Source organism: Lemur catta, chromosome 10, assembly GCF_020740605.2.
Source record: "Lemur catta isolate mLemCat1 chromosome 10, mLemCat1.pri, whole genome shotgun sequence".
In the NCBI taxonomy this organism is placed as follows: domain Eukaryota; kingdom Metazoa; phylum Chordata; class Mammalia; order Primates; family Lemuridae; genus Lemur; species Lemur catta.
In genome coordinates, this window is record NC_059137.1 from 63,996,242 (window position 1) to 64,022,354 (window position 26,113).

General features: G+C 43.0%; 1 protein-coding gene across 7 annotated transcripts in view; it reads right to left on the minus strand.

The window, feature by feature from the left end:
• The window catches only part of KANK1 (KN motif and ankyrin repeat domains 1), a 119,756-nt gene that overhangs the window by 17,399 nt on the left and 76,244 nt on the right, over window positions 1-26,113 (minus strand). For 4 of the 7 annotated variants that reach the window (XM_045562242.1, XM_045562243.1, XM_045562247.1 and 1 more), the window contains one exon: window positions 9,254-11,905. In XM_045562242.1, coding sequence (XP_045418198.1) covers window positions 9,254-11,905 — 2,652 coding nt within the window. Of the gene's footprint in view, window positions 1-9,253; window positions 11,906-23,324; window positions 23,405-25,849; window positions 25,891-26,113 lie in introns of those variants that run through there. The other 3 variants (XM_045562248.1, XM_045562244.1, XM_045562241.1) reach the window with 3 other exon arrangements.

Consider the following 26,113-nt stretch of genomic DNA (forward strand, 5'->3'; position numbering starts at 1 on the left):
TTCCTATTCAAGAACCAACAATGGCTTTTTAAATGCAAATACATTAACAGTTTTTATTACTGAAACCGTAAACATGTACAAAAGTAGACAACAGTATAATTAACTCCCGTGTTCCCATCACTAGCTTTGATAATGATCAGAGAGATATCTGGTTTCCTTGAAAGTTCCTCCACACACTCACACTAGTATTTTGAAGCAAAAGCCAGAGAGCCTATCATTTGGATTCATAAACATTTTGGTATATGCCCCTAGGAGAAAAAAACTCTTTTAAAAAACAAGCAAACCATTAAGGCTAAAACTATCAAACCTAAAAAAAAAGATAATTGTTTATGATCGTTGCATATCCAGTTGGTATTCAAATTTCTCCAAGGGTTTCTTTAAAAAAATTTTTATAGGGTGTTTGAATCAGAATCGCAGTCATATATTTCCCTTGGTTGTTATGGTTTGAGTCTTTTAATCCTTAGGTTGTCTACCTTTCTTTTTAAATATGACTTTTAAAAAATATTTTTAAATTGAGGTATAATCAATATGCAATAAAGTACAGATTTTCAGTGTAAGTTGGATGAGCTTGGGTAAATATATATGCCTGTGTAACCACTTCTCTAACAGAGATACAGAACATCATTTCTCAACCCAGTAACCACCCTGCCCCCCCAACCACATTTCCAGATAAATTCACCAGGAGGTACCTGGTACTATAATTCTTCTCACCATAGCTTGGTTTTATAAAATAGGGCTTTTTAAAGTTTCTCCAATCAAGGTCCAGCCTCTCCTGTAATCCAAGGGTCCTTCATAATGAATGTGATGGCTTCATACTGCCTATGGGAATTTTACCATTCAATTACTCCCTACTCAGTTCACTTTCTTCAGAGTGGTCTTGTGACTTAATTACTCCCAACTCTGTGCTCTTCTTTAGTAGGTTGTTCTATAGGCCTGGAATTTCACCATCTTTTACCAGTTAAATTCTAACCATACTCTTTTCAAGGTTTGCCCAAATTCTATTTCCCCTCTAGTTTTTTTCCTAAAACATCATTCTGTAGAGGGTTTTTGTTTTTTTGAGACAGTCTCACTCTGTTGCCTGGGCTAGAGTGCCATGGTGTCACAGCCTAGCTCACAGCAACCTCAAACTCCTGGGGTTAAGCGATCCTCCTGCCTCAGCCTCCCAAGTAGCTGGGACTACAGGCATGCGCCACCATGCCCGGCTAAGTTTTACTATTTTTAGGAAGACAAGGTCTGTCTCTTGCTCAGGCTGGTCTCGAACTCCTGACCTCAAGCGATCTTGCGGCCTTGGCCTCCCAGAGTGCTAGGATGACAGGCATGAACCACTGCACCCGGCCCACAGAGATCTCTTTTATTCTATCATTGTCCTGCAGCACATACTGTTCATACTAAAATACGCCCTGTCTCTGTCTTCTGAGTTTCACGTGTGTCTCTTCAATGAGAATGTAAACTCCCTGAGTCCATTCATGCTACGTTCCCATTGGCGTCCTCTCCAGTGCTTACACAGTGCTCAGTAATAGAAAGCCTTTTACAAGTGCCCATGTAATTCAATTCAAAGTCATGAAGATTATGTTGAGGCTAACTAACTACTGAAGCAAAGAACATCATTAGACGTTAAACTAGCTTTCATTTGTTAAATCAGAGGGAATTTGTCACCTGTATTGCCAGAAATGTTTTTTGAATAGTGCTGAAACTCTGGCTGGTCTTGAATGGCCCATAAAGAATTATCTGAACTTGGTAAGGATCCATCTGTATTTGCAGGCACCACATAGGATACACATGCACCAGCAGTAACTCTAACAAATGACTGTTGTGTTTGAACAAAACAAAAAAGGTGCAGCCAAGAAAGACAAAATTAAAGAGGCCAACGAAGCAAAATTCAGTGGTCTCAGCCCTGGCTGCCCTTTAGCCTCACCTGAATTAAGGATGGGCTTTTCAACCATACAGATACAATAAAGTAAGCTATCTGCAGGTGGGCTCAGGCATCAGGTTTTTTTGTTTGTTTGTTGGTTGGTTGGTTGGTTGGTTTTTTTTTTTTAAACCTCTCCCCAGGTGATTCTATTGTGCAGCCAGGATTGGGAACCACTGAATTAAATTAACCAATATAAAACTTGTCTGCTGAAAATAAGAGTTTAGACTCCCCTCTGGTTTCAACCCAGCAACTTAGATTCATGTGAATTCTTAAGGATTACTAGTGGTTTCATTAACAGCCCTGGACCACTAATAGAAGTCTATGAAGAACAGAACAGTAAATGCTACCCAAGCAAAAGAGATAAAACAACAGGAGCAGTTACAAAATGCCATCACAATTCTGGCACTCCGGTCTAGAGCCTCCAAATTCCTACCAGGTAACAGTGGTTAACATAGGCACAACTGGGGAGTGAGCAACTATGGAAAGTTTTTCGTCATTAACTCAAATGTATAATACCCATAAACGCCAATAAAGCATGAGCCTCATTTTACAACTTGGGCATATCAGTGATGACTAACAGACAGCAAGAGACAGAAACTTCAGTGTTCTGGAAAATAAGAGCAGCTTCGATGCATTAATTCTAATTCCAAAGTGCACTTAGCATTTAATATACAGATAACCATAACAGCTAAGGCAAACTATAATAAAAAACAAGTAACTTAAAATGAAAATTTTATTTTATGTCCTTGACGTTAGGAATGTTAAAGCAAACTATTTTAAAGAAAAATAAAGTGAAAACTAGAGCTGGAAGGGTTTTAAAGAGATCACCTCCTCCAGTTTATACTGTCTGGTAGTTATCCATGCAGAATGGGTATTATTTGTTGGTATATAGCAATGGGTTTCTAAATGTGCTTGAAAATTTCTTTTTAAAAATAATATTAAAATGGGCCGGGCGCGGTGGCTCACGCCTGTAATCCTAGCCCTCTGGGAGGCCGAGGTGGGTGGATCGCTCGAGGTCAGGAGTTCGAGACCAGCCTGAGCAAGAGCGAGACCCCGTCTCCACTAAAAATAGAAAGAAATTATCTGGCCAACTAAAATATATATAGAAAAAATTAGCTGGGCATGGTGGCACATGCCTGTAGTCCCAGCTACTCGGGAGGCTGAGGCGGTAGGATCGCTTAAGCCCAGGAGTTTGAGGTTGCTGTGAGCTAGGCTGACACCACGGCACTCACTCTAGCCGGGCAACAGAGTAAGACTCTGTCTCAAAAAAAAAAAAAAAAAAAAAATTAAAATGGACTTTAAAAGTTGCTCTGTTCCCCTATTCTAACTGTTCTGGCACGCTAATCCATATTTTTGCTAGTAATGACAAATGCTTTCTGAAAACAGTTATGAACAGTGTAGCCAGCTACTTAACCAAGTTGCTGTGCCAGATTTTCAGCTTGACATTCTGATTTGATTTTTAAAAAAACCTCTATTCTAAGATTACTTGTCAAAAAATAGGTAGGATTGAAATTTCCGATTCATCATGGGGGCCATTTGGTCATTTAGGCATTTTCCCAATGTATAACTAAGAATTCAAAGGGATCTGAAATAATGCTTCTAGTCTTTCATTAAGAAAAAGGGCCTTGGCCAGGCTCGGTGGCTCACACCTATGATCCTATCACTCTGGGATACTGAGGCAGGAGGATTGCTTGAGCTCAGGAGTTGGAGACCAGCCTGAGGAAGAGAGAGAACCTGTCCAAAAATAGAAAAATCAGCCAGGCGTCATGGCACATGCCTGTAGTCCCAGCTACTTGGGAGACTGAGGAAGGAGGATCTCTTGAGCCCAGGATTTGAAGTTGCAGTGAGCTATGATGACACCACTGCACTCTAGCCTGGGCCACAGAGCAAGACTCTCTCTCAAAAAAAAAAAAAAAAAAAAAAAAAAAGGGCCTTGAGCATAAATTCACCCTGTAAGCTGAAATGCTGGTTTAGGGAACAGACAGTAGAGATTATTCATGAAGGGTCACCTTCTGTTTTGGTACATGTTACTTTTGGGGGAAAGTATGCAGCTTCGATGGAGGAGAAAGGACAATCCCTTTCTGTTTCTAGGCTCTCCTCTCAGGACTCTGCCTGAATGCTGGTGCATACGGTCACCAACATAAACAATCAGCTCAGACTGGAGATAGAAACCTTAAATGGTCAGAGCTGCAGTTTAATCATTTCCAGGGCCATTTTTATATTTTCCTGGGAACACATCAGACAGCTGTCATGAATGTATCGAGAAGTGGGCACTCACTTAGAAATTAAAAAGCCGGAGTAGATTAAGAATCAGATTCTTCCTCACCACTACCCCACCCACATTTAATTACACACCATCCCAAGATTTGACCCAGAAAGCCCAAGCTGACAAGCTGCATTAAATAAAGCTGGGGTAAGAAGATGTGCTCTGTGTTCTTGCCGATACAGCTAAGGTCCTCCTCCCCAGCCAAGACCTCAGAGAGCCCGACTGCAGCTGAACTGAGGAACACTTTCTATTTGTACATTATTTGGTGCCTAAGACACACTGCCATAGGTTCTTACTCACATTTCTGATGCACATTTCTTGGCTTCCCAATTGGATAGGTACAGACCCATCCATGGTCTTCAAGGTATAGACCAGTTTACATCTCTCTTTGTTGCCGTCCCACATTTTTGCATATAGTTGACAATTAATGTATAGCCATCAATTGACATGACTAGAACAGACTTTAAACATCTTTCCTAAAATATGACTTGCTGCTCAGAAGAATAAACAGCTGTAGTCATTTTCCAATATCAATCACTGCATTTGTTAAGGCTGGACATCACTGAACTCAAAGCCACTTCAGTTCTCAAAATCTAAAACCTCCAATCACCATGCTTTTAGCCTGAAATAAACTGCGCACTTTAGGATTCATTAAGAATAAAAGTTCAAAGTAAGGTTGCCTCATTTTCCAGAGTATATTTGTATTTCACTAACGCCCATTTAAGGTGATAAAGCATCAGTTTAAAAGAGTAGAATTTTCAAACAAGTGTCAATTGAAGGGCTCCCAAAGGTAGGGGGACAGATTTTAAATCTTTTGGAAAGATTTCCTTCAGGGCTGAAGTGCCTTTTCCCAAGGTAACAGATGACCTAGGTCTGCAATTTCAAGCTTTCTGAGGGTCAACAATCCCTTTTGGAGAATCAGGTGAAAATTATGCACTTTCTTCACAAAAAGCACATGAAGCCACAGATGCCAGATTAAGCAGCTCTGCTCTAGGGTCATGTATTCCAACATTTCCCTGAAATAAGACTGGGTGTGCCTATGGGGTGGTCGTAGGAAATCCATGAATTTTAGGAAAAAAGTTCCCCAGCTGAACCCGATGGGCAGCCTGGAGAAGAGTGATTTTTATAGAAGAATAATCCTGCTGATAGCGACTCTAAGAAAAAAATCTAATCCAGCCCTATCATTCGACACAGGAGGCCCTGAAAGCCCAGATTGTCCCAAGTTACCTGCACAGCCAGTACCAGAAATCAGCTCTTCTGACTTGGGTTCAGTAAGGCCTTCACTACCTCATGCTGTTATATTCTGCAGGGTTCCAGAAACCCTTACTTTGAGTTAGTTTAATGCTCTTGTAGTACTTATTTTTTTAAAGGTGATAAAAAACAGGTACTAGGATAAGTAAATGGTATATTATCTGAACTAGAAGAAAACTAACTCCAAATGGTATTTTGTAATGACTTTATTTCCTTGCTTTTGCTTTGGCTCAGATCTGTCTAAAAAACTCACTTTCACAGTTATAGGGATGGCTTTAAGTTTATAGACTTTTTAACAAACCCAAGATAACTAAGAGTACAAATAAGGCAACTGATTTTAAAAAGCAGTTGAGTATGAGAGATTAATTTTCTATAAATCATGTGGCAGGCAGCTAGATTCTACTTTATAGTTTTGTTTGCATTTGCTCAGAGATAGTTATATATTTTTAGAGTATTTGCAACTGCTAGTCGTTTGTTTGGAATTTCTCTCTCCTCCTCCCTTTCTCCAGAAGGAAAAAAACTCCAAAACATCATTAACCCACTCCTCAAACCAAACGATCCAATTGATTTACAGGAATAATAAACATTTTTTTCCCAAGGTTTTTGTTACAACAGAAACTTACTTCCTCTTAACTTTTTAATTCCATGAAAGAAAATATTAAATACATTAAACTCATACTACCAGGAATTAAATATACTTTACAGAACCTTTGGTGAAAAAATACATAAGAAGACTATGTATGATTCAAATTTTGTTACTGAAAAGTATGTTTCTAAAATACAGGCCTGCAGGCATGCACACCTGTACATACCAAGCACACAGGGGCTACCACGGGGGCATGTGAGGAAGGCTTTTATTCTTTATTACATGCGCTTTTGAACTATTAATTTGTCATAAAAGCATACTCTAGTTGTAATTTTAAGAAACTGGAGCGTTAGGCATTTTGATGCTGCTAAAAATAATGCTTTTTTTGCATACTAACAAGCAACACCATTATCAAATCTTCAACTGTGGGCACAATGAACAATATGGATTGGGCACTAATACACTTTGTTTTGGGCTTTGACACTGATTGTGAATGACTCCGGACTGAAAATTTCTTGTAGCTATTTCATGTTTTCCCATTTTTATCTATACATTTATCTTGACAAAACTGTTAGTTGGAGAAGCATAGTAATGGCGGGGGGGGGGGGGTGCTATTAACCGGAAAGATGAAGATAAAAATTTGGGTTGAAAACAAAAGACCATTTGTACAATTTTTGTTTGGCAATTTGTTCTATTAATATATCTAACATTTCCATTTCTGGAAGTACTCAATAACAACAGCCAACTTTCATTGAGCATTTATCCTCTGTGCTGCAGACTACTCCAAATGCTTTACTCCTGTTGACTCACTGAATCTTCATTACAATCCTGTGAGGGAACAAAGACAACTTATCCTAGTGGCAAAGACTCTAGACCCACACTGGCTTCAGAGCCCAAATTAACAACTTCTTTAATGTACAGTACAGTATTAGGTTCATAAGTGATTATTTATATGCTCTTTTAGTAGGTGTCAAACCCAAATTCCTTATTATTTGGGGAAGAAAGTTTGAAATGAATACCTTTCTATACTCCAGTATACCTTTTGGTACAGAAGTACATTCTGGACTGTGAGAGCAACATTTTATCTTGTACAGTGTACACAGGAATCCACAGTGCACTGTGATCTACCTTCACTCCGTACAACTTGCAGGTGCTGAGATCCCTACCTCACTATATCAAGCTTAATTTTCAGTCCATGTAACAAATACCAGATAACAAAAACTGAATACTCTCGGTTGACTTCCCAACCTAACTCTTCCTCAGTGGCTTTAAAGCAAAATGGTTAAAATACAAATGTGATGTGAATTACAGAATTAAAGTTGTTCTTATGTGCTCTGAGAGGGGTTGCCACTATGACTAAATAAGTGCTACTAAAAATATTTATTCTTTTGTTCACAAATACTGTAGGTCTTCTGTATTTTAGCTGATGATGTGTGGAATGTCAGCGTGACTGGAAATAGACCAAAAACCACTGTAACACAGCCAGACCAAACTTGCCCCCTGGTCTCCATGCTCAGGGGGTCAGGCAAATTACTCCAATGTTACAGCTGAATATTTTTGGCAAGAATGTGAAATAGAAACTCTAGTTTGGGGAGGAGGGAGGAAGGCTGCAAAGAAAATGCTTTTATAATGGGTGATCCACTGTGTCATCTGTGTCTGGAGGTATTTAAGAATTTTATTTTGACTTCAACATCTGACATCATGATTTTAAAAGAATGTGGAAGCAGACATAGTATTAATTACTTCAGACTTTGCTTCAGTCCACATATTTTAATCCTGTTTATGCTAAAATGACTCCCCTGTGCATTTATTAGATTCCTTGGATTCTAAAATGCAAAAACCCACACATCAGCTGTCATGTTCATTTTTTACTTCCACAACAAACTGTCTCACAGCACAGATACTATAAAACTAATAGAAATTCAGGTTTGCAAGTGGAAACCCAGGAAGATATAAAAACATTTCAGTTCATTGTAATCATTGCCCTTTCAGGTTATGAAGGGAAAAAGACTGAAATTTTTGTGGATGGATTACTTGAATCTATATTGCACATAAAATTAATTTAACGCATACCTTTCCCCAGGTCATACTGGTTCATGAGGCCTGAAGAGCCAGGAATGTAAGCCCAGGGGTGTGGCCCCAGGCCCAGGAGAATATATGATGTACTGTGAGACACACAGTGCAGCTGGTAACAAGGGAATTCATTTTAGTGAGGCTCATAGGGAAATATTATATGTCATAAAATGGTCTCAATTATTAGCTTCAATTTAAAGAGAAGGAGGGGGTGAGCAGGAATCCCAATGAATACAGGAAAGAATGAGAAAGACAAAAATGTGAGCACCTATCAAAATGAACAATGGGAAAAGATTCCCTTCTTTGAGTTCTTGCTCAAGGATCTCTCATCAGAGAGGCTTTCTTTGACTACTTTATCTCGGCTAGCCCCTACCCCTAACCACTGCCACTTGCTATTCTCATAACTGGAGTTATTTTCTTCGTAGTTTTTATCACCTCCTGAGGTATTATGGGTCTCTTGCCCTGTGCTCTGACTAGAATAGAAGCACCAAGAGGGCAGGGACTCTGGGTTTGTTCACTGCACTATCCTCAGAGCTTATCCTTTAAATTGAGTAGGGATTCAATTATTATTTTTAGGTCTTGCTATGCTGCCCAGGTTGGCCTCAAAACTCGTGGGCTCAAGTGATCCTCCTACCTTAGCCTCCCAAAGAGCTGGGACTATAAGTGTGTGCCACTGCACCTGGCTAGAATGCAATAATTATTTGCTGAATTAATAAATGAAGTAATGGAATGTCTCTCCCCTCATAAAAATTTTAACTAAAAACATTTTATACCAGTATCCTCAACTGATAATATACTGGTAATTATGGGTACAAGCAGCATAAGATTTTTTTCAGACAGTTGTGTATAAAAATAAGTAAATAACTAGAAGACAAAGAATAAGGCATCATATCAAACTAGCAGCCCCAGAAGACAACTTCTAGGCTAGTCAACACTAGTTTAACTTTTATCCTTCGTCCTCAGAGGCCAGCGAAGCTACCAGATAATGAGAAGCAGCAGAATTACTTAAGGATTTTGATTCTTGGTTTTCATTCTACCTATTAGCAATCTAAAGCTTTCTCCATTTTCTCCAAAAAATGGTTCCAGCAGTTAAAAAAATCCTTACCTCCTGGAAAGACATCCTTTCCTACCCTTCCTCATTCCCAGGTACCAGGGTACCACCTACCTGTGAGTCTTCCCAGGCTGGTTTTCTGGAGGTCAGGGTTCCTCAGCTCTTCGTAACTTGCAGACTTCATGACAGAGTTGATGGATGACAGGGTGCTGATGAGCTGTGAATTGAGGGAGCCAATTTGGGAGTGAGGCTCCCCAAAAGCTTCTGCCAGTTCACTATAGTTCTCAGCCAGCAGTGTTTGCTGCTCTGCCAACAGTTTCTGGATCCGTTCAATGTAGTGATCCAAGCCAGTCATCATCCCAGAGGGAGCCTGGGGCTGGGGGTTCTCCAGGAACTCCCCTACAGGCTCGTCCCCAACACCCACGCTCCTCCTGCTGGCTGCTAGCCCCACAGCCAACTGTGGAGGCCCACAAGCTATGGTCCTCATTTTCAGGCCAACCAGATAGTTGTCGTTAATATTTATCTGCCCCACGCCTGACTCTTTGGTCTTCACAGCTGATGGCCTGTCAAACCCAGCATTGCCGGAAAGCAATGTTCCAACACCAACGGACCGCATCTTGGTGGAGGAGTTGACATCCTTGACACGACCTTCTCCCACAGCCACCGTCCGCATCTCCACAGTCTGGGTGCTGGTCTGCTTGTCCAGGGTGCTTAGGGAAGTGTTGGTGCAGGATTCCATGAGGGTGGCCATCTCGGTGTTGGTGGACTGGTTCACCTGTTCCAAAACCATACTGGTGTGCCGGCTTGAGGTATGAGGCACCGCCATGACAGCAACTTCCGCCTGGCCAACAGCCTCAGTGTTCACACTCCGGGAGGTACACTCCTTTGGAGAGCAGACAGTCACATCGACAGAACAATCTCCACAACCAATGGATCGCACTTCTTTGAGATTCAAGTTTGTCCTGAGGAGTGTCAGGTCATTCACAGACTCCTCTGTGTTGCTGCCTGTTTCACAGACGCTGACTTCCACACCCACACTCTTGTCACACGAGTCCACAGACCTCCCAGTGCAACGGTCATGCATTTCTACCCTCTCCTTAACAATCCACCAATTCATGGGCAGCTCGGGCCCCGAGACTTTCTCCTTACATTGAGGCTGGCAGGAGATGCCTACGCTGTTTGTTTGCACAGAGGTCCCGACACACGTGTCCACCACATCCACGTGACCGCCAACCATTTGGTCTTGGGTCTGCACCACTGCCTCCACCAGCTTGCTGAAAACCAGCGGCTGGGCCATCATGGCTTTGTCAACCTTTTTCCTCGATCCAGCAGCCTGAAGTTCTTGTTTTAATTTTGTCATCTCCCGGTCGTGGGTGGTTTCTTTAAGCTGTACTTCTAGGCGGTAGATCTTTTCCTTTAAGGCTTCTATGGTCTGCTGTTGCAGCTCAATTTCTTTGTCAGCTTCAGTGGTCACTCCAAGCATGGCCTCTGTCACACTGACCCCGTAATTCCTCGTTACAATCACTGTCCCCACAGCTGCATCCTTACAGGACCTGGAGCTTCTGTGGTACACGACAATGTCATTCATGTCCTCCTCGGCACCCACAGCCACAGACCGGCACTCTCCATTCTCCCTGAGCTCTGAGGCGGCCTCACAGCTGCTGTCCTGGATCTTCTGCTCCAGGGCCTGCATGTCCGCTGTGAGCTGTCGGAACTCCTTTATCCTCTGTGTGCTCTGCTCTACGCTCTCCATCTCTTCTTCCTCGTAGTCAATGTACAATTCCCCGCTGCTTCTCCGGGCCCGGGAGGGAGGTTCCAGCTGGGAGGCATTCCCTGCACTGTAAGACCGCTTCCTCATACCACAGATATCATTCTGGGATGCAGCCCTTTGGTTTTTCAGCTGGGAGGCCAACTGCCTTTTCTCCTCTTGTAAGACTGAGATCTTCACCTGGAGCACGGGGATGGTTCGCACCTGCTCCTCAAGCTCCTTCAGGCGTTTCAGGGCAATAGCCATCTGCTCGCGGATGTGCTGCAGGTGCATGGGGCTCACGTTAGTCACTGGGGTGGAGATCCCCGAGCTCAGGGGACTGTGGCGGATGGAGCTGCCCATGGAGGAAGTGGTGGCAGCAGCTGGGGCATAGCTACCGTAATCCCCGTTACCGTGGTATCCATTCTGAAGCTGGTGCACGGCAGGATTGTGGTTTCCAGAACCCATAAAGGAGGGGAGGGAGCTCGTGGAGCCCATGCCTCCAAAACTGGCCAGCCTGGGCCTTCTGAACTCACCCGGTGTCATCTGCATGGTGACTCTCTCCTGTTCCAGTCTTCTTCGGGTTTCCATCAGTGTCTTGGTGACATGAAGGTTGTGCTTTGGGAGTTGTGGTGAGGGGGGTGGCAGCTGTCGATTTTCTGGGATGGTAAGAAAAGGGGGTGAGGTCTCCAGAGGGGCAGGTGGCCTTGGGACTGGAGTTGATGTAACTTGGCTTCTGGCTAGAAGGAAGTTGGGACACTGCTTGTTGTCATCACTGTTGGAAGATGAGAGGGATTCGGTAGAAGTCCATACACCAGGTGTGGCCCTGGGTTCTGGGCATGGCACAGACGGCTTCCGCCTCTTCTGGATGTTAAGTTTCTTGATGGTGTTTCCCTTCTGTATGTCATCCACGTATTTAAGGAAATCTAAGTCTAGTTGATAACCATAGGGTGTCTCCACAAAATACAGGTCTTTCTGTTCTTTGTCACGGTCTCCATTCAAAACGTCATCTGCTTTACCTAAGACAGAAAAGAATATTACAATAGCATGTAATACACATAATGGTAAAAACTAACATTTGCGTATGTTGCAGTGCAGCAAGGTGGTTTGATTTTAAAAATTGACCTATGTTCTAACCCTGAGTCTACAACCTAACAGCTAGGAGAGCAAGTTAATAAACGTCTCTGAACTTCAGTTTCCCCCTCCGTAAAAATGGAAATATAAGTATTCAGCTCATAGGGCTAAACGAATGTAATGAAATAATGATTTTAAAGAGCCAAGCACATAGTAAATCCTTACTAAGTACTTTTTTTTAAAAGAAAGCATTAAAGACTTGAAAGCATTGCCAAGCAGATCATTTGTCTTCTACAGTCCCTAGAAGTATACACAGCAGACATTAAGATTCCTATTTTATAAAGTGTTACCTGAGGCACACAAAGTTAAGTCAGCAGCAGACTAACAGACTAAGTCAGCAGCAGAACCAGAGGGGGACGTGAGTTCTCCCCCTGGCGCTTTTTTGCAGACTGGGCAGCCACTCTACATGGTGGCCAAGAAGGCTGCAGTGCCTGGCCACCTCCACAAGATCAGTTTGCCTTGACACCTCCCCTGCTGAGAAAGTTGGGGCATGGGATGCTGAGTGAATAACTCTGGCAGCATGGGTACAAGAACACACTCAGAGGAGACTTCAACTCTATTTTGTGTCTTCCACTTCTCAATTTCTCTCCCCATTTAAAAACAAAACAAAACCCTCTCCCAACTACAGGGAAAGTTTCTCCACCTTGACTTCTTTTGGACAGAACATTCACTGTCCCGGGAATACCTTGTTTTGTATTTGTGATGAATACAAAGAGATGCAAAGGAGAATGCAAATAAGGGCAAACCTATACTCCAACCACTGGGTCATGTGGCATTGAGTAAACGTTACTTCTGGCTAAACATTTAAAAAAAGAAACACAAGAACCTTTCAAAGCACAGACCTTGCTACTGACCCGAGCTGTGTGTTTCAAATTTAAAAGCAAGGCCGTCTTTGTTTATTTAAATTGTAGGATCAAGTAATATGGTTTTCCTAGAGCCATACCAACAAGTTCTGCATCTTTAGAGTTATGGGAGGGACCACAGGCAATGAGTGAAAATGTAAGCCATCTGCACCCCTGCCCTGTCCTGTCCTGGGTATAGACACCCACCTGACTGCTGTCAAGGTTTAAGTAACTTCCAGCAAACCCGCGTTGCTCTCTGCCCTCCCAACCCCCAACACTGCGGAGCATTCACATCTGACACTCTGAATAACCCTTTCACCTCCATCTGCCCGCTTGCGTCTGAAATACTGGAAAGGAATGCACAAAAATTAGGTTTGCCAAGCAGAGAATTAAGAGTATGTATTTTTTGGGATCTGATTTTTAGAATATCAAATTGTTCTAGCTGTTAGAATGTAGGCGATAGATTTCCATTCTAAAACGTAGGAAATGAATTCTACGTGAAAGAAGCGCTCAGCAGCAACTATTTTCTAGCCTAAGAACGGGAGGGCCCAACAAGAGCGCTGGTGCCGGAAACTTGCGCTCGTGCGAGCAGAATGTCTTTCCTTCTTTCTTTCCTTTTTAACTTTCAACTCTACGCGGAGAACGCACGCACTCAAAACACGCAGCCAGACCCGCTTCCCGTCCCGAACCGTCTGAGATTCCATAAGCAAAGAGAAAGGGGTTCGGTGTGAGACAGGCAGACGGATCTCGCCGACCTAGGACGTTATTAGAGCCGGCGATCGCAAACTGGCCCTCTCTAGACCCTGCCGGGTTGCTGCAGTGGAGCAGAAAGGCCACAGCCTTCCTCCCCGCCCCTCGCCCAGGTCACTCGGGGATTCGGCCCGCGGCAACGACTCTGTCTGTGCCCACCCCCCCCCACGGGGGCGCGCCCCCCTCGGCCCGCTGCGCTCACCCCTCGGCCCGCTGCGCTCACCCCTCGGCCCCCTGCGCTCCCCGCCGGCGCCCGCGCTGCACCGCGCACCAGCTCCGGCCCTGCCTCGGCCGTCCGCGATCCTCACCCCATAAGGAAAAGAGTTGCAGCATTTGTGTAAACTTAGCCGGGCCACGCGCGAACACCATAGGCCGACTTTGCACCAATGACGTCTCCCTCCGGCTTGGGCGACACCGCCCCGACAGCGGCACACTCAGCTGTTCGGCATTCCCTGTTTTCTTCAACAGGAAACCGGGATCGTTTGAAAATGTGTTCTTCACTCCAGTTTTGCCAGGAGTAAAAATAAAGCCAGCAGTTTAAGCATCGCCACAGAAAGGCTCTGTCTTTCCTATACCAGTCACTTCGCCATGAAAGGGTCTGTGTTCTCCCGTGGAAACTAAGCGCTCAGCCCTCAGTCACCTGAGCAAGTGCAGACGCACAATCAGCCCCAGTGTTCCAAGGGTGCCCAGCAGGACTCGCTGCTGCTCCAGCACTGAACTCCTCTCAGCAAGCAGCAAGCGTTAGCCTTTAACGTTACTCTCAACGGAGCCTTTGCCGCTGAGGCAAGTTTCTTTAAACAACCAAAAAAATTTTTTGAAAAAAAAACCTTTTTCCAGTTACGAAATATGCTTGTAAAAACAAATTCATATGCAGACCATTTAAAGAAGAAAAAAAAGTCACTGATATCTCACCATGTAGTGGCAAATGTTAATATTTTGGCATAACGCCTAGGTTTTTCTGTGTATTTCTTAACATAGCTACTTTTCCCACTTAAGCATTTTCAATAGGAAAGACGAACTGATTCAATGTCGGGATTCAGAACACAACAAAACAGCCCTTTTTAAAAGGCACAAGTTGCCTGGCCCATCTTTAGTTATTTTTGAAGTTCAACTTATAGACATCACAAAAGGCATGGGTCACACTGAATTATCCCCAAGTGAACTTTGGACTTCTAACTCTGGGAATCAGGAAAGGTTAGAATTTAACCATGTTTGGCTTGATTATTTCCTAATACTGTCTAAACCAGGCTACCTCAAGAATCTATAATTCAAATTTCCTTCTCCAGCAACTAAAAAAGTGAGAAGTGTTCTTGTTACAACAGAGTTGACCAAGAACAAACCAAGTGGCACTTAAAGGGTGCAGAAAAGCAAGTTTATTACGCCAGTGGGCTCAGAGGGGCCACCAAATTCTGAGCCCCAAACAGAAAAGTGTAGCAGTCTTTTATACATTTCTTTTTTTTCTTTGGGAGGGTGTAGGGCACAGTTACAATGTGGTTAGCGGGGCAAGGTTTTGAACAACCTTAATTCCTGGTATAGGGTTTCTATAGAACTTTTCTTTCTGTGCTATCTGGTCATAGCAGGAAGCTGCTGCAACTGGTTTACAGAAGCAAGAGCGGCAGCAGTTTAGCGGTTACATGGGGCCCGAGGGGGAGAGGTTTTTTTCCTAACTGAATTTTTTAATTTCTCTATCATTCTCAAGGTGTCATTTTTACAGATAGTTGTTCATGGTACAAATTATTCTACAATTAAATCTCCTGCTTTCCAGTGTAACTTTATACCATATATTAATATAAATAAGGCACTTACAGGTCCCTGATTTATTTCCCAACTTTATCAAGACAAACAGCTTCTTTTTTGTTTTGTCTCTCTGTGCTTGTGCTAGACTGTAAGCATCCTGAAAGCACCAAATTTAATTTTTAAAATTTCCTTCATTGCTGTCCTCTCCCAACCACACATAAATCATCAAGATGCTGAGAACAAAGATGTTTTTAAATATTTACTGAAGGAATAAATAATTGAATATACAGTATAACATAAACTTTGAGAAATATCTTAATGTTCTGAAGACATAAGTTAGTTGTTAAGTGTTAGTGTTAAGGATATTTCTTACATGATGCTCTTTTTCAGTAGTTATCTTTAGGTTATGAGTTATGAGTGACTTTTGTTCTTTATATTTTATAAATTTTATAACATATCAGTATTTATCTTTTTAAAAATATTGCAAGTAGTAACTGTTTGGAAGGCAAAAGGAATGTATTGAAATAAACTCTGAGAAAGTTCATTTGGGAGGGGCATGAATTAGGGTAGCCATGGCAAAGACCAGACCTTCCTTAGTGTGCATTATCCCATTCTTCCACACTAATAGCACTCCTTATTTTTAGATGGGCAAATATAAAGTCTATATTTCTTCAGCCTACTTTACTATTAGTATGGCCATAAGCAGAAATGTCAGGTAGCAACCCCCAGAAACTTCTCTTAAAAGACACAGAAATAGTTCTTTGATCTACTTTTTTCTTTGTTCCTTCCTCCATCCTGCTGCCTGGAATGCAGATGTGATGACTGGAACACTAGCTGCTACCCTGGCCCATGAGCTCACACCTGGGGATGAAGGAACAATGTCCTAGAAGGAATCTGGGTCTCAAAGGACTTTGTGGATCAGAGTTACTATAATATTCCTGGAGAGTCTACAGCTATACTTTTAAGTGAAAGAGAAATAAACTTCTATTTTCTTTACCTATTGTTTGTTTTGGGTCTCCATTACTTGGAGCTGAACTGAAATTTTTTTTTTTTTTTGAGATACGGACACTGTGTTGTCCAGTCTGGTCTTCAACTCCTGGTTTCAAACAATTATCCTGTCTCAGCCTCCTGAGAGCTGGAAATACCGGCACACGCCACTGCACTCAGCTGGAGCTAAATTGAATTCTATTAATAATAGATACGGCAGTTTCTCTCCCCACCTTCCTGCCCCAATTAAGACCAGATCTTAGAAGAAAAATGCCAAATGATAAACTGGGGAAATGTTACACTAAAACTTTTTATTACAAAAAATCGGTAAATTTAAGATTAAGTATATATAAAAACAACAATGTTAAAAAATCTAAGTCTCTTATAAAGAGACTCCTAAGTGCTTAAGAGGCCTTTTTAGATTAAGAGAACTATGCCTGCTTTCGCACAGCCAAAAATCCACTGGCTTTATCTGCAAATGGAATCCTGAAAGTAACAGCTTCTAACTATTCTGGAATTGCAGGGCTGTCTCTGGTGTTTATAATAATTTTCTGAATGTCTGGAAACCCAGTGGTGGAGACTGCTCCTGGCACTCTCTGCCTTCATTATATAACATTTATTGAAAGCTTAATTGGGTACAGAAAATGGTCCTATTCAGTGGAAAAAGTAGGAGGAAGAATTTATAAGAAATGAGATATAGTCTAGCTGGGAGATGATTGACAAATACCCTAAACATAACACCAATTGAAATCCGTTGCAAAGGCATATTATCAACAAGACAGGACGACGGCATGTGAACAAGTAATCAAAACAGAATGGAGTTAACCAGGAGATGAGTTCTGAAGACAAGGTAAGGGATGACAGAGAAAAAGGAAAGAGCTAGGTGGTGGAGAAGGGCCAGGGCAGAGCCTGTTGGTGCAGATGAAGGAAAGGGAAGGTGATAAGGACAAGAGAGGCCACCAGTCTTAGGGTCCAGAGCAGGGCAGTGTTGTTCACTTAAGCTAGGGGCTAAACAACATGAACAAAGATTGTCTGGACAACTGCATGGATGAGACTGAAGTAGGGAAAGAGATTAACTTCAAAGCGACCAGTTAAAATGTTCTAATACCAAATGTGAAGTGTGGACCAAATGGAAAATTCATTTATATGTTCAACTTATATAATCAATATTGATAATAAGGGCATATAAATTCATATCTACCTGCCTACTTTCTATCTGTCTCATTCTCTGTCTACACTTACTATTTACCAAGCATCATTCTAGGAGCTGGGGACACAGTGAGAACAAAAGAGACAAAATATCCGATCTCACAAGGCTCAAAGTCTAGTGGGGATGGGGGCGCACAAGGCAAAGAGCCACATAGGAGGTGGCATGGCCAGAATTTATACCAGTGTGTCTAGGTAAGTGGATGGCCTAACGGTGGGTTATACCACTTCTTAGGTTGGCATCTTTTCTGACCTGACCTACTAGGAGTAGACACCAAGGGTCACGGAGTCCTTTTATCTCCTCCCTCTCCCAGCCCAGTCTGTACAGTCCGCAATTTGGGGTAACCAAGCACCAATGTGACAGCATCAATTACAGACAACTCTGCAAGTCCAGACCAAATTCCCATGTGTTCAAAGAGGAGGTGAAATCAACAATCTGATGGTAATTTGACTCTTCACTTACATATTTATCTCCTGTAAAACTTAGTGCTCATGAGAGGGGCCCAGTTTATGTCCTCAAGAACAATGTGAAATTTCCTTGCAATTCTTCTGCATTAACGAAGTGAAATGGAGATACAAATATTTCAAAAAATCACTTCATCTAGATTCATAAAGTACTATATGATTTTAACTTTTTGATGAAACCAAAGTTGCTGTCCTATAAATAATACTTGGTTTAAAGAAAACATAAAAATTAATGTACTCACCAGGAAGTGGAAGATTAGATCATAGGAAATTAGCCTGGGAGTACTAACCTACTAGTAGTCATTCTCAACTGGGGGTGATTTTGTCCCTCAGGGACATCTGGCAATGTCTGGAGACATTTATGGTTGTCACTAAGGGGTGGAGGGATGCTACTGGCTTCCAGTAGAATAGAGGCCAGGGTTGCTGCTAAACATTCGACAATGCACAGGACAGCCCCTCCCTCCCTCAACAAAGAATTTTCCAGTCCATAATGTCAACAGTGCAGAGGCTGAGAAAGCCTGTGTGGAGACAGTGAGTAAAAAATTCACATACAGCAACTGAGATTTTGGCTATATAAGCTGTGGTCTTCGATTCTTTCATTTCCTAGTGGAACCATAACACTGTGTGCCAGCGGCAGGGTGATAAAAATGCCACTGTTGAGTAAGAAAGCACTCAATACTTTTCTACATACTCCACCACAATAAGCCGTTCTTTAATATAAGTAAAAAGCACTGGAGATATCTGAAGTAATGTGTCCTGGTGGACTTTTAAACGGACAAGACTTTTATATTATTACTTTATCTATTAATTAGGACACACTGACTTCTTTGTTCTGGTTTCACTGCTGCACACTCTAGGCCCAATTACTGAGTGATGGCGCCATGAAAAATAATTACACCCCATGCCACGGCTCTCACACACTGTGTGTTTTTCTTCACCAGATATTCTACCTGACTGTTGAAAGTGAGAAACTTTGCTACTTCCCATTAATGTATTGTCCCTTCTCACACGAAGCATGAAGATTTTGCCTAAAGAGCTGAGTCAGTCGAGAGAAGCACGCAATTATCACAGATTCCCACATTTGAAAGCAGCAGAGTGCAAGCATCCTGCTGTTCGAGGCCGTCAAAAAGATTCCACGTCAGCAGGAAACAAAACCAGTAGGAGGAATTCAGGTAGAGAGGCAAGTTCTCATGAAGCTAATTACTCAGAGTCTGAAAGTAATTGAGTTAGCAAATCAACTTTCCCAGGAATGGAATAGTGGTATAAAGACGACAGCAAAGTGGAAGAACAGCATCCCTCTGAACGGGTTGAGCAGGAAGTATCTCCTGATGACATTGTTAGCATTAAGCTCTTTTAGGCCCAAGCAGCTTCCCTCCCCACACCAAAGCTATGTGAGGAACATCATTTGTTAGAGAACACCCAATATAAACAATAGCAATGTAAGTGTTTCTTATTCTGTTTTAAAAGAATGTATAGCAGAATGTCTCTTGCTCTTGAATTTACCAGAGAGACAAAGAGAAAGAGGAGGAGGAGGGAGAGTGGGGGGGGGAGAGGTTGGGGGAGAGAGAGGAGAGAGGTATTGAAACAGAGTCTCGCTATAATGCCCAGGCTGGTCTTGAACTCCTGGGCTCTTGTGATCCTCCCGCTTCAGCCTCCCAAGCATCTGGGACTACAGGTGTGCACTCACCCCCGCCCCCCCAAGCTCAGAGAGTCATTTTTAAACCTGCTCCTTTCCCTCCCAGATAAAATCCATTCATTCATTCAAATGATGGGCACCTATGAAGTGTTAGACTTTGTTCCAAGAAGGCTGAATCTCTCTTCCTACAGAATTTACACAGCCCATCTCAATTTCACCAATGCCTCCTCAGGTTATAGCTGTTTTAAATTGCTACCCAATCACTTCATGCAAATACAATATTAATAATAACATTAAAACAAGCAAAAGTGTATGCCAGAAGTTTACAAGAAATACTAGGCCAACTGACACATCATATGTAGCATAAGTGCAATTTTACAAGCTTGGTTTATTTATATGGCTAAATTATAATATGGTGTTGCTTCTTATATACCTAACTCTTCATAATTCCTTTTGGCTTCTCCCCTAAATCTTTAGATTTCCTCTTGAAGCTGATCTCATCTCTATGTTTTTTACCCTGTCCCCACAGACGTTAACCTCTACACCATCCCTCCATCTTCCATCACCTCCCATCACTACCCTTTCCATGCCAGCTCTGTATTCCAAGTTCTCCTGCAAGGAGAATGCTGCTCTAAATAGGATGCAATTGTTACACTTAAAGATGGATTTATTCACTCATTCAGCAAATATTTATTAAGTGCCAACCATGGGCCAAACACTGCTAGGTGCTAAGCAAAAAAGCCTGTCTGGGTGGCACTTAGGAACTAGAGGAGGGGACAGAGAAGTGGTCACATAAGTAAATAATAGCTGTGAAAGTAAAATACAGGCATTATGCAAGGACAGAGCAAGGACCCCACCTGGGCTGTGGGTAGGGAGCGTTCTTCAAGGGAGCTGTATTTAAGAAGTCCACTGGGCAGTGTGTGGGGGAATGGGAGAAATTTGAGGCAGAGGAAATAGCATATGGCAAAACCTGCCACTTTTAAGAACTGAAAAGGAGACTCTGCAAAGCCTACAGTGAGGCAGAGAGGGGACTGAACCCCAATCCTCCGGGGCCCTGCAAGTCATGTTTTTGGGTCATTGTAAGTCATTGGTAAGCTATTGAAGGGTTTTAAACAAGGGAGTGAAATGATGAGATTTGCATTTTTAAAAGATTGCTCTGGGTAGATGCTGGAGTATGTAGTAAAATTCTCTTCAGCATCCTCTGTTAGGCTGTTCATGGATTGTTCAAGTCAAGTCCCCATGAATTTTTTTCTAGGTATCACAAATTCCTTTGCTCTGTGTGAATTTTATCTACTCAAGTAGATACTAAATGCTGGCCATGGTATTAAACTACCAGAACTTAGACACTGCCTGCATTTGGGCTAGCCTGCCTGTGACCTATACCCTGCCCCCCGACCCCCTAATATTTAGGAGGAAACTGAGAAGGCCTGACAAATTTCAGCTACTCAGGGCTGGGCTGGAGACCAGGATCAGGCCTCCTGACTTGTCTTCCAGGGCTTTATCCATTACCTCATTCTGGTATTAAAAAAGAAAATATTTTTTCTTTAAACCAATGGATTATTCACTGCAGAGAAAAATGATGGGATTTCCTTCTCTGAAGGTCATTAAAGTATGATAAATCTAATCTGGGAGGGACAGATGTGGCATAAGCAATGGCAGGAAGGAAGAAGAGAGGACATGGTAGGGAGCCCAGGCTCTGATTGAGATGTTGAGATGCAGAATGTAGGCTTGGCTCGATATTTTAAACTCTAGGATGGGAACAGCAAGGACTGAAAATGGCTGTGAAGCAAAGACAACACCGATCCCGGCAGCCAGCAAGCATCTTTGTGGACTCAGGTGAGAAAAGTGGGTAGCATGAGGTTTCCAGCCCTTCATGGCTTCTCTACCCACGCGGACCAGGGGCCTGACTTAGCCAACAGGGAAATTTAAAAGCAGAAGATAGAGTCTGGGGGGCACTTAAGCATATACTCTGGAAATTCAGAACTACCCACTAGGTGGTCTCCGAGAAGGTGAATTTTGGGTCAGCTCACCTCTAGAGTCACCTGCCTGTTACTGTCTGCTTGCCTGCCAAGGATCCTGCTGTAGGTAGCCCATACTGCCTGAGGTACCTACAACATCTAAAAATCAGGTAACACACCCTCTGCCCACTAGTTATTATTCTCAATGGTCAACACACATCACATTAGCCAGCGTCAGGGGTCTAATTGACTCAAACTCTTCTGGACTCCCACTGGCCAGGTCTGGGATAATTTGAGCATCAAAATAATGTAATTAATAATAGTAATAAATTACAATCCAGTGAATAAAGTAGGTATCTGTGACGCCCATTGTGCTATAATAAATAAATACACTAGAGTGCCAACTAATAAATACGCAAGGAATTATGGAAAAATCACCATGTAGCAAACATTATAACAGCGGCTGATTCAGGCAGGAATCATCACTGGATGCTAATGCTGGCGGGTAAAGATTTCCTTACCAAAGATTAGGATACTGGTGTGGTCTCAGAATACCTCACCACAAAATAACATCAATCACAATGGGGAGAAATGGTGATTCTGTGGTGAGAAAGCTGACAAATAACCACCCCGAAAGGTGATTAAAGTTGATGTCACGTGCTCTGTAAAATGTACTGAGGAGAGCAGAGCATCACTTCTGCAGTATCCTGCTAGGAAGGCTAGAGTCTGGAAACACTGACGGATCCCGCCTGAAACACATCCTGCAGAATGAAAGGTCTCTCCTTTTTTATTTTAATCTATCTATCTTTTTATTTATTTACTTATTCGAAACAGGGTTTAGCTCTGTTGCCCAGGATGGAGTGCAGTGGAGTGACCACAGCTCACTGTAGCTGCAAAATCCTGGGCTCAAGAGATCCTCCTGCCTCAGCTTCCCAAGTAGCTGGGACTACAGGTGCATGCCACCATGCCCAGCTAAATTATTTTTATTTTTTGTACAAGTGGGGTCTTGCTTTGTTGCCCAGGCTAGTCTTGAACTCTTGGGCTCAAGTGATCCTCCTGCCTCAGTCTTCCAAAGTGCTGAGATGACAGGCCACCACAGCTGGCCTTTGAGACTTTCAAGGTCATGAAAAAAAGGAAAGACTAAGAACTGTTTAAGACTGAAGGAAACTAAAGAGACATAACAATTGCATGTCTACACACACGCACGCACGCAAATAGAGCAAATGCAGTACAATGTTAACCACTGGAGAATCCAAATCTCGGCGGTAGGAGCTATGAGAGTTCTTTTACAAATTTTCTCTAAGCTTGAAATTATTTTAGGTCTTCCCTCCCTCTCTTCTCTGCTTCCTTCCTTCCCCTGTGCTTTGATGTCTTTAGGGGGCACAAGTGCAGGAGGCCAGTCACCAGGGAGCACAGCCAAGACTCTGCTGTTGCTCATGTTGCAAATGAAGCAGCCTGTTTTCAGGGACAGATGTCTTTGCTTTTCTGTATTACATATTCTTTGAGAATTTTTATATATTTTTAAGGTATTCCTGGAAACTTGTACAGCTTCTCAATTATTATTCTTACAGACTGATGTGCTAGGTGTTCCATTATAAAGAATGACTAAAAGCTCCTTTCTGTGGCATTAAACATCCTCAACAATTTAGCCCCAATCCAGCATCTCCCACATTCCTCCCCACCCCGGCCCTCAAAATACTGAGCAACTTTCAAGCCTACCTACCTTTGCTCATTCTGTTCCCTCTACCAGCACGCTTTTCTCCATACTGTTCCATCTTAGAGGCCCAACCCAAATTTCGTCCTTTGTAAAGCCTTGCTTACTCCCAACTGCTCTGTCCCGGGAAGAACTGGTCACTTTCTTCCCTCCATTCTCCTAAAACACTGTGTATACTGACCCGTATTATGGTTAGCAGGCACATGCCTGCCTGTCCCCCTAGGCTGTGTTTTGGGGAGGCAGAAGTCAAGCAGTATTTATTTTTGTATCCCCCAGTGCCCAGCATGGTGCTTGGGACACGGCATGCTTAATATCTGTTGAAATGAAAAACCCCACATCCAGGCATCTACTCACCAATAAGTATGGTGGAGGAAAAGATGTAATAATTTAAAGCAGGCACTCTCAGGCCAAACTGCCTGGGTTTGAATCCTGGTTCTGCCACTTTCCAGCTGTTGGCAAGTTAGATTATACTCCAACTGTACAGTCAGGAAAATAATAGTACCTGCATCACTGTGGGGTTGTGGGGCATGAAGTATAATGTGTCTACCATTACCACTAGTGTTACTGGATCACCCTCTGCTGTTTGGCAAAACACACATCCCTGGCACCCCAGGGACAGTCCAGTACGCCTCCCCTCTACCCTGTCCCCCATCTCCATCAAGTCAGGGTTTGAAGTATTCATGCTACTTGTTCAAGATCAAGTAGGTTTGCTAAATTCTTGGGGTCTATGTTGGTTTCTGCTTCCTAGAGTGGATGAGGGAGATGCCAGCGGAGCCCTGCAGGGATGTGCATGTGTACGTGTACACGGGGGCCCAGGCAGAATGGCGTGTGCCCGTTAGGTACAGGGAAGCCCTGGTCCTGCATCAGTTATACACAGGAAGGACATAAAATGAAACAGAAGCAAAAGTAGAAAAACTCCCCTCAACTTTTAAAAAGTATATTATGGCAAAGTTAAAATATTTCCTTCTCATAGTAAGAGGACAAAGGTGAACAATGATGTTTCTGAGCACTCTCGTCCCTGCCTCTCTCGAAGCCCTCAGAGCAGAGACTTTCACACACCGCAGAGACTGTGCTTTGGAGCCTCGCAGAGCACCTCCGCGGTGGTCATCGAGAACGACCAGCCTAAGTTGGGGGAAGGTACGGTTTTGTTTTCACAAAACAAGAACAGCAGCTACAACTGTCTCCTAGTTCACAGACAAGCAATGGCAGCAGGGGCCTGGAGTCGCACAATGCGGTGACAAGATTCACACGCCTACAACGAGGCGTTCACTGGACTCTGTGATTTCCAACATTGCTTCCAGACTACGATGAACTGTTGACTATACTGGATGCAAAATTTTATAACACGGCACGCTGTGTGATCCAGTGAAGAAAAATCAATCGCAGCAGGTGTCAGACCAGGTGAGCGCGGGCACACAGGACGTGTGGCCTTGCTCTCTGCACGTGCCCTTTGGCAGTGCCTTCCTTTCCAGTTGCATCCTAACCGGCAGGACTAGCGATCCCCAAATGCAGAGTCCCTTCAGCTGTATGGTCAGTTCTACTCTGGGCACGACTTAGGGTGAGGAGGAAGAAAGCAGAAAGGGTTACTGTTCCTGGGAATGGTCTGGAATGGCCTATGTCTTAATAAAGGGCACATTGTATGAGGCGGGCACATTGTATGAGGCAGGCACATGACAGCAGCAGGGGCCTTGCAGTTTACACAGTGGCTCTCTCCTCCGGTGTTCAGCGCCAACCGCAAGATGCAGCAGCTCTTCACCCAAAATCTGCCTGGAAATAGCCAAGATGCCGCGGGCACCTCAGTCCCTGCTTTTTACCAACCCCGGCTACAGTGCTAACACCCACTTGTCTAATATGAAGGATTCTTGCCGAAATATGGCCCAAATCCATCACGCATGCACGGAAGAGAACAAGCTTGAGAACTAACTGCTGTTTTCCAAACTTTCTTCAAAAATAACATGCTGCTCTAAGCGTAAATAGGAAATGTGCCAGTTCAAAGGGTAATTTTGTGAAAAGCCCCAAAGGAGCACAAGCTAAGACTTTGGAACTGAATGGGCTTTTCTAACAGAACAGTATGGTTTTTGAGGGGTGGTGGTAGAGGAAAGCTGTAGTATTTGTATGAATCCCAGTTCTTGTTTTGTTTTATAGTGTTTATATAAGAAAAAGAAAGCAGCTTCAATGCACAATGAGTGACTCCCTATTAGAAAAACAGAGCTGGAAACAAATGACCAAAGACAGATTTAGCAACAAAAAAGGAAATTTTGGAATTTAAGTAAACCGTAAACTTAAAACCTCAAACCTTAGCATATACATACAACCTTTCACTCCTACAACAATGATATCTTTATGTTAAAGGCACAGCCAAAGCTGAAATTTTCACTGAACCAAAACATCAAGTACTGAGTTATCCTTTCCAGCTCGTAATAAAAGCAAATATTTTTCATAACATACAGAGCTTGAGTTTATATTTCACCAACCCCCACTCAAATGTCATGCTCACCTCTCTCTTTCTTTTTTGGGCATTCCTACTTACCCACCCAGAAACAAAATAACTGTGATTTTCAGCCAGCAGGAAGCCAGGTCTCAGGCACACTTCCCTCGGCATTAAAGGGACTCCACGCATTAGCAGGCAAAGAGCCCAGGAGCTGTTGTAGAGAACTTATTTATACCCATTTGGAATTTCCTGACCAACTAACAGCCTGCTGGCCATGGGGTTTAATTCCAGGTCTCTCGGCGTCAGTGAGACAGCAAAAATTACCAACTAACGAAATCACTAGTAAGGATCTTAACAACAGAAAAAG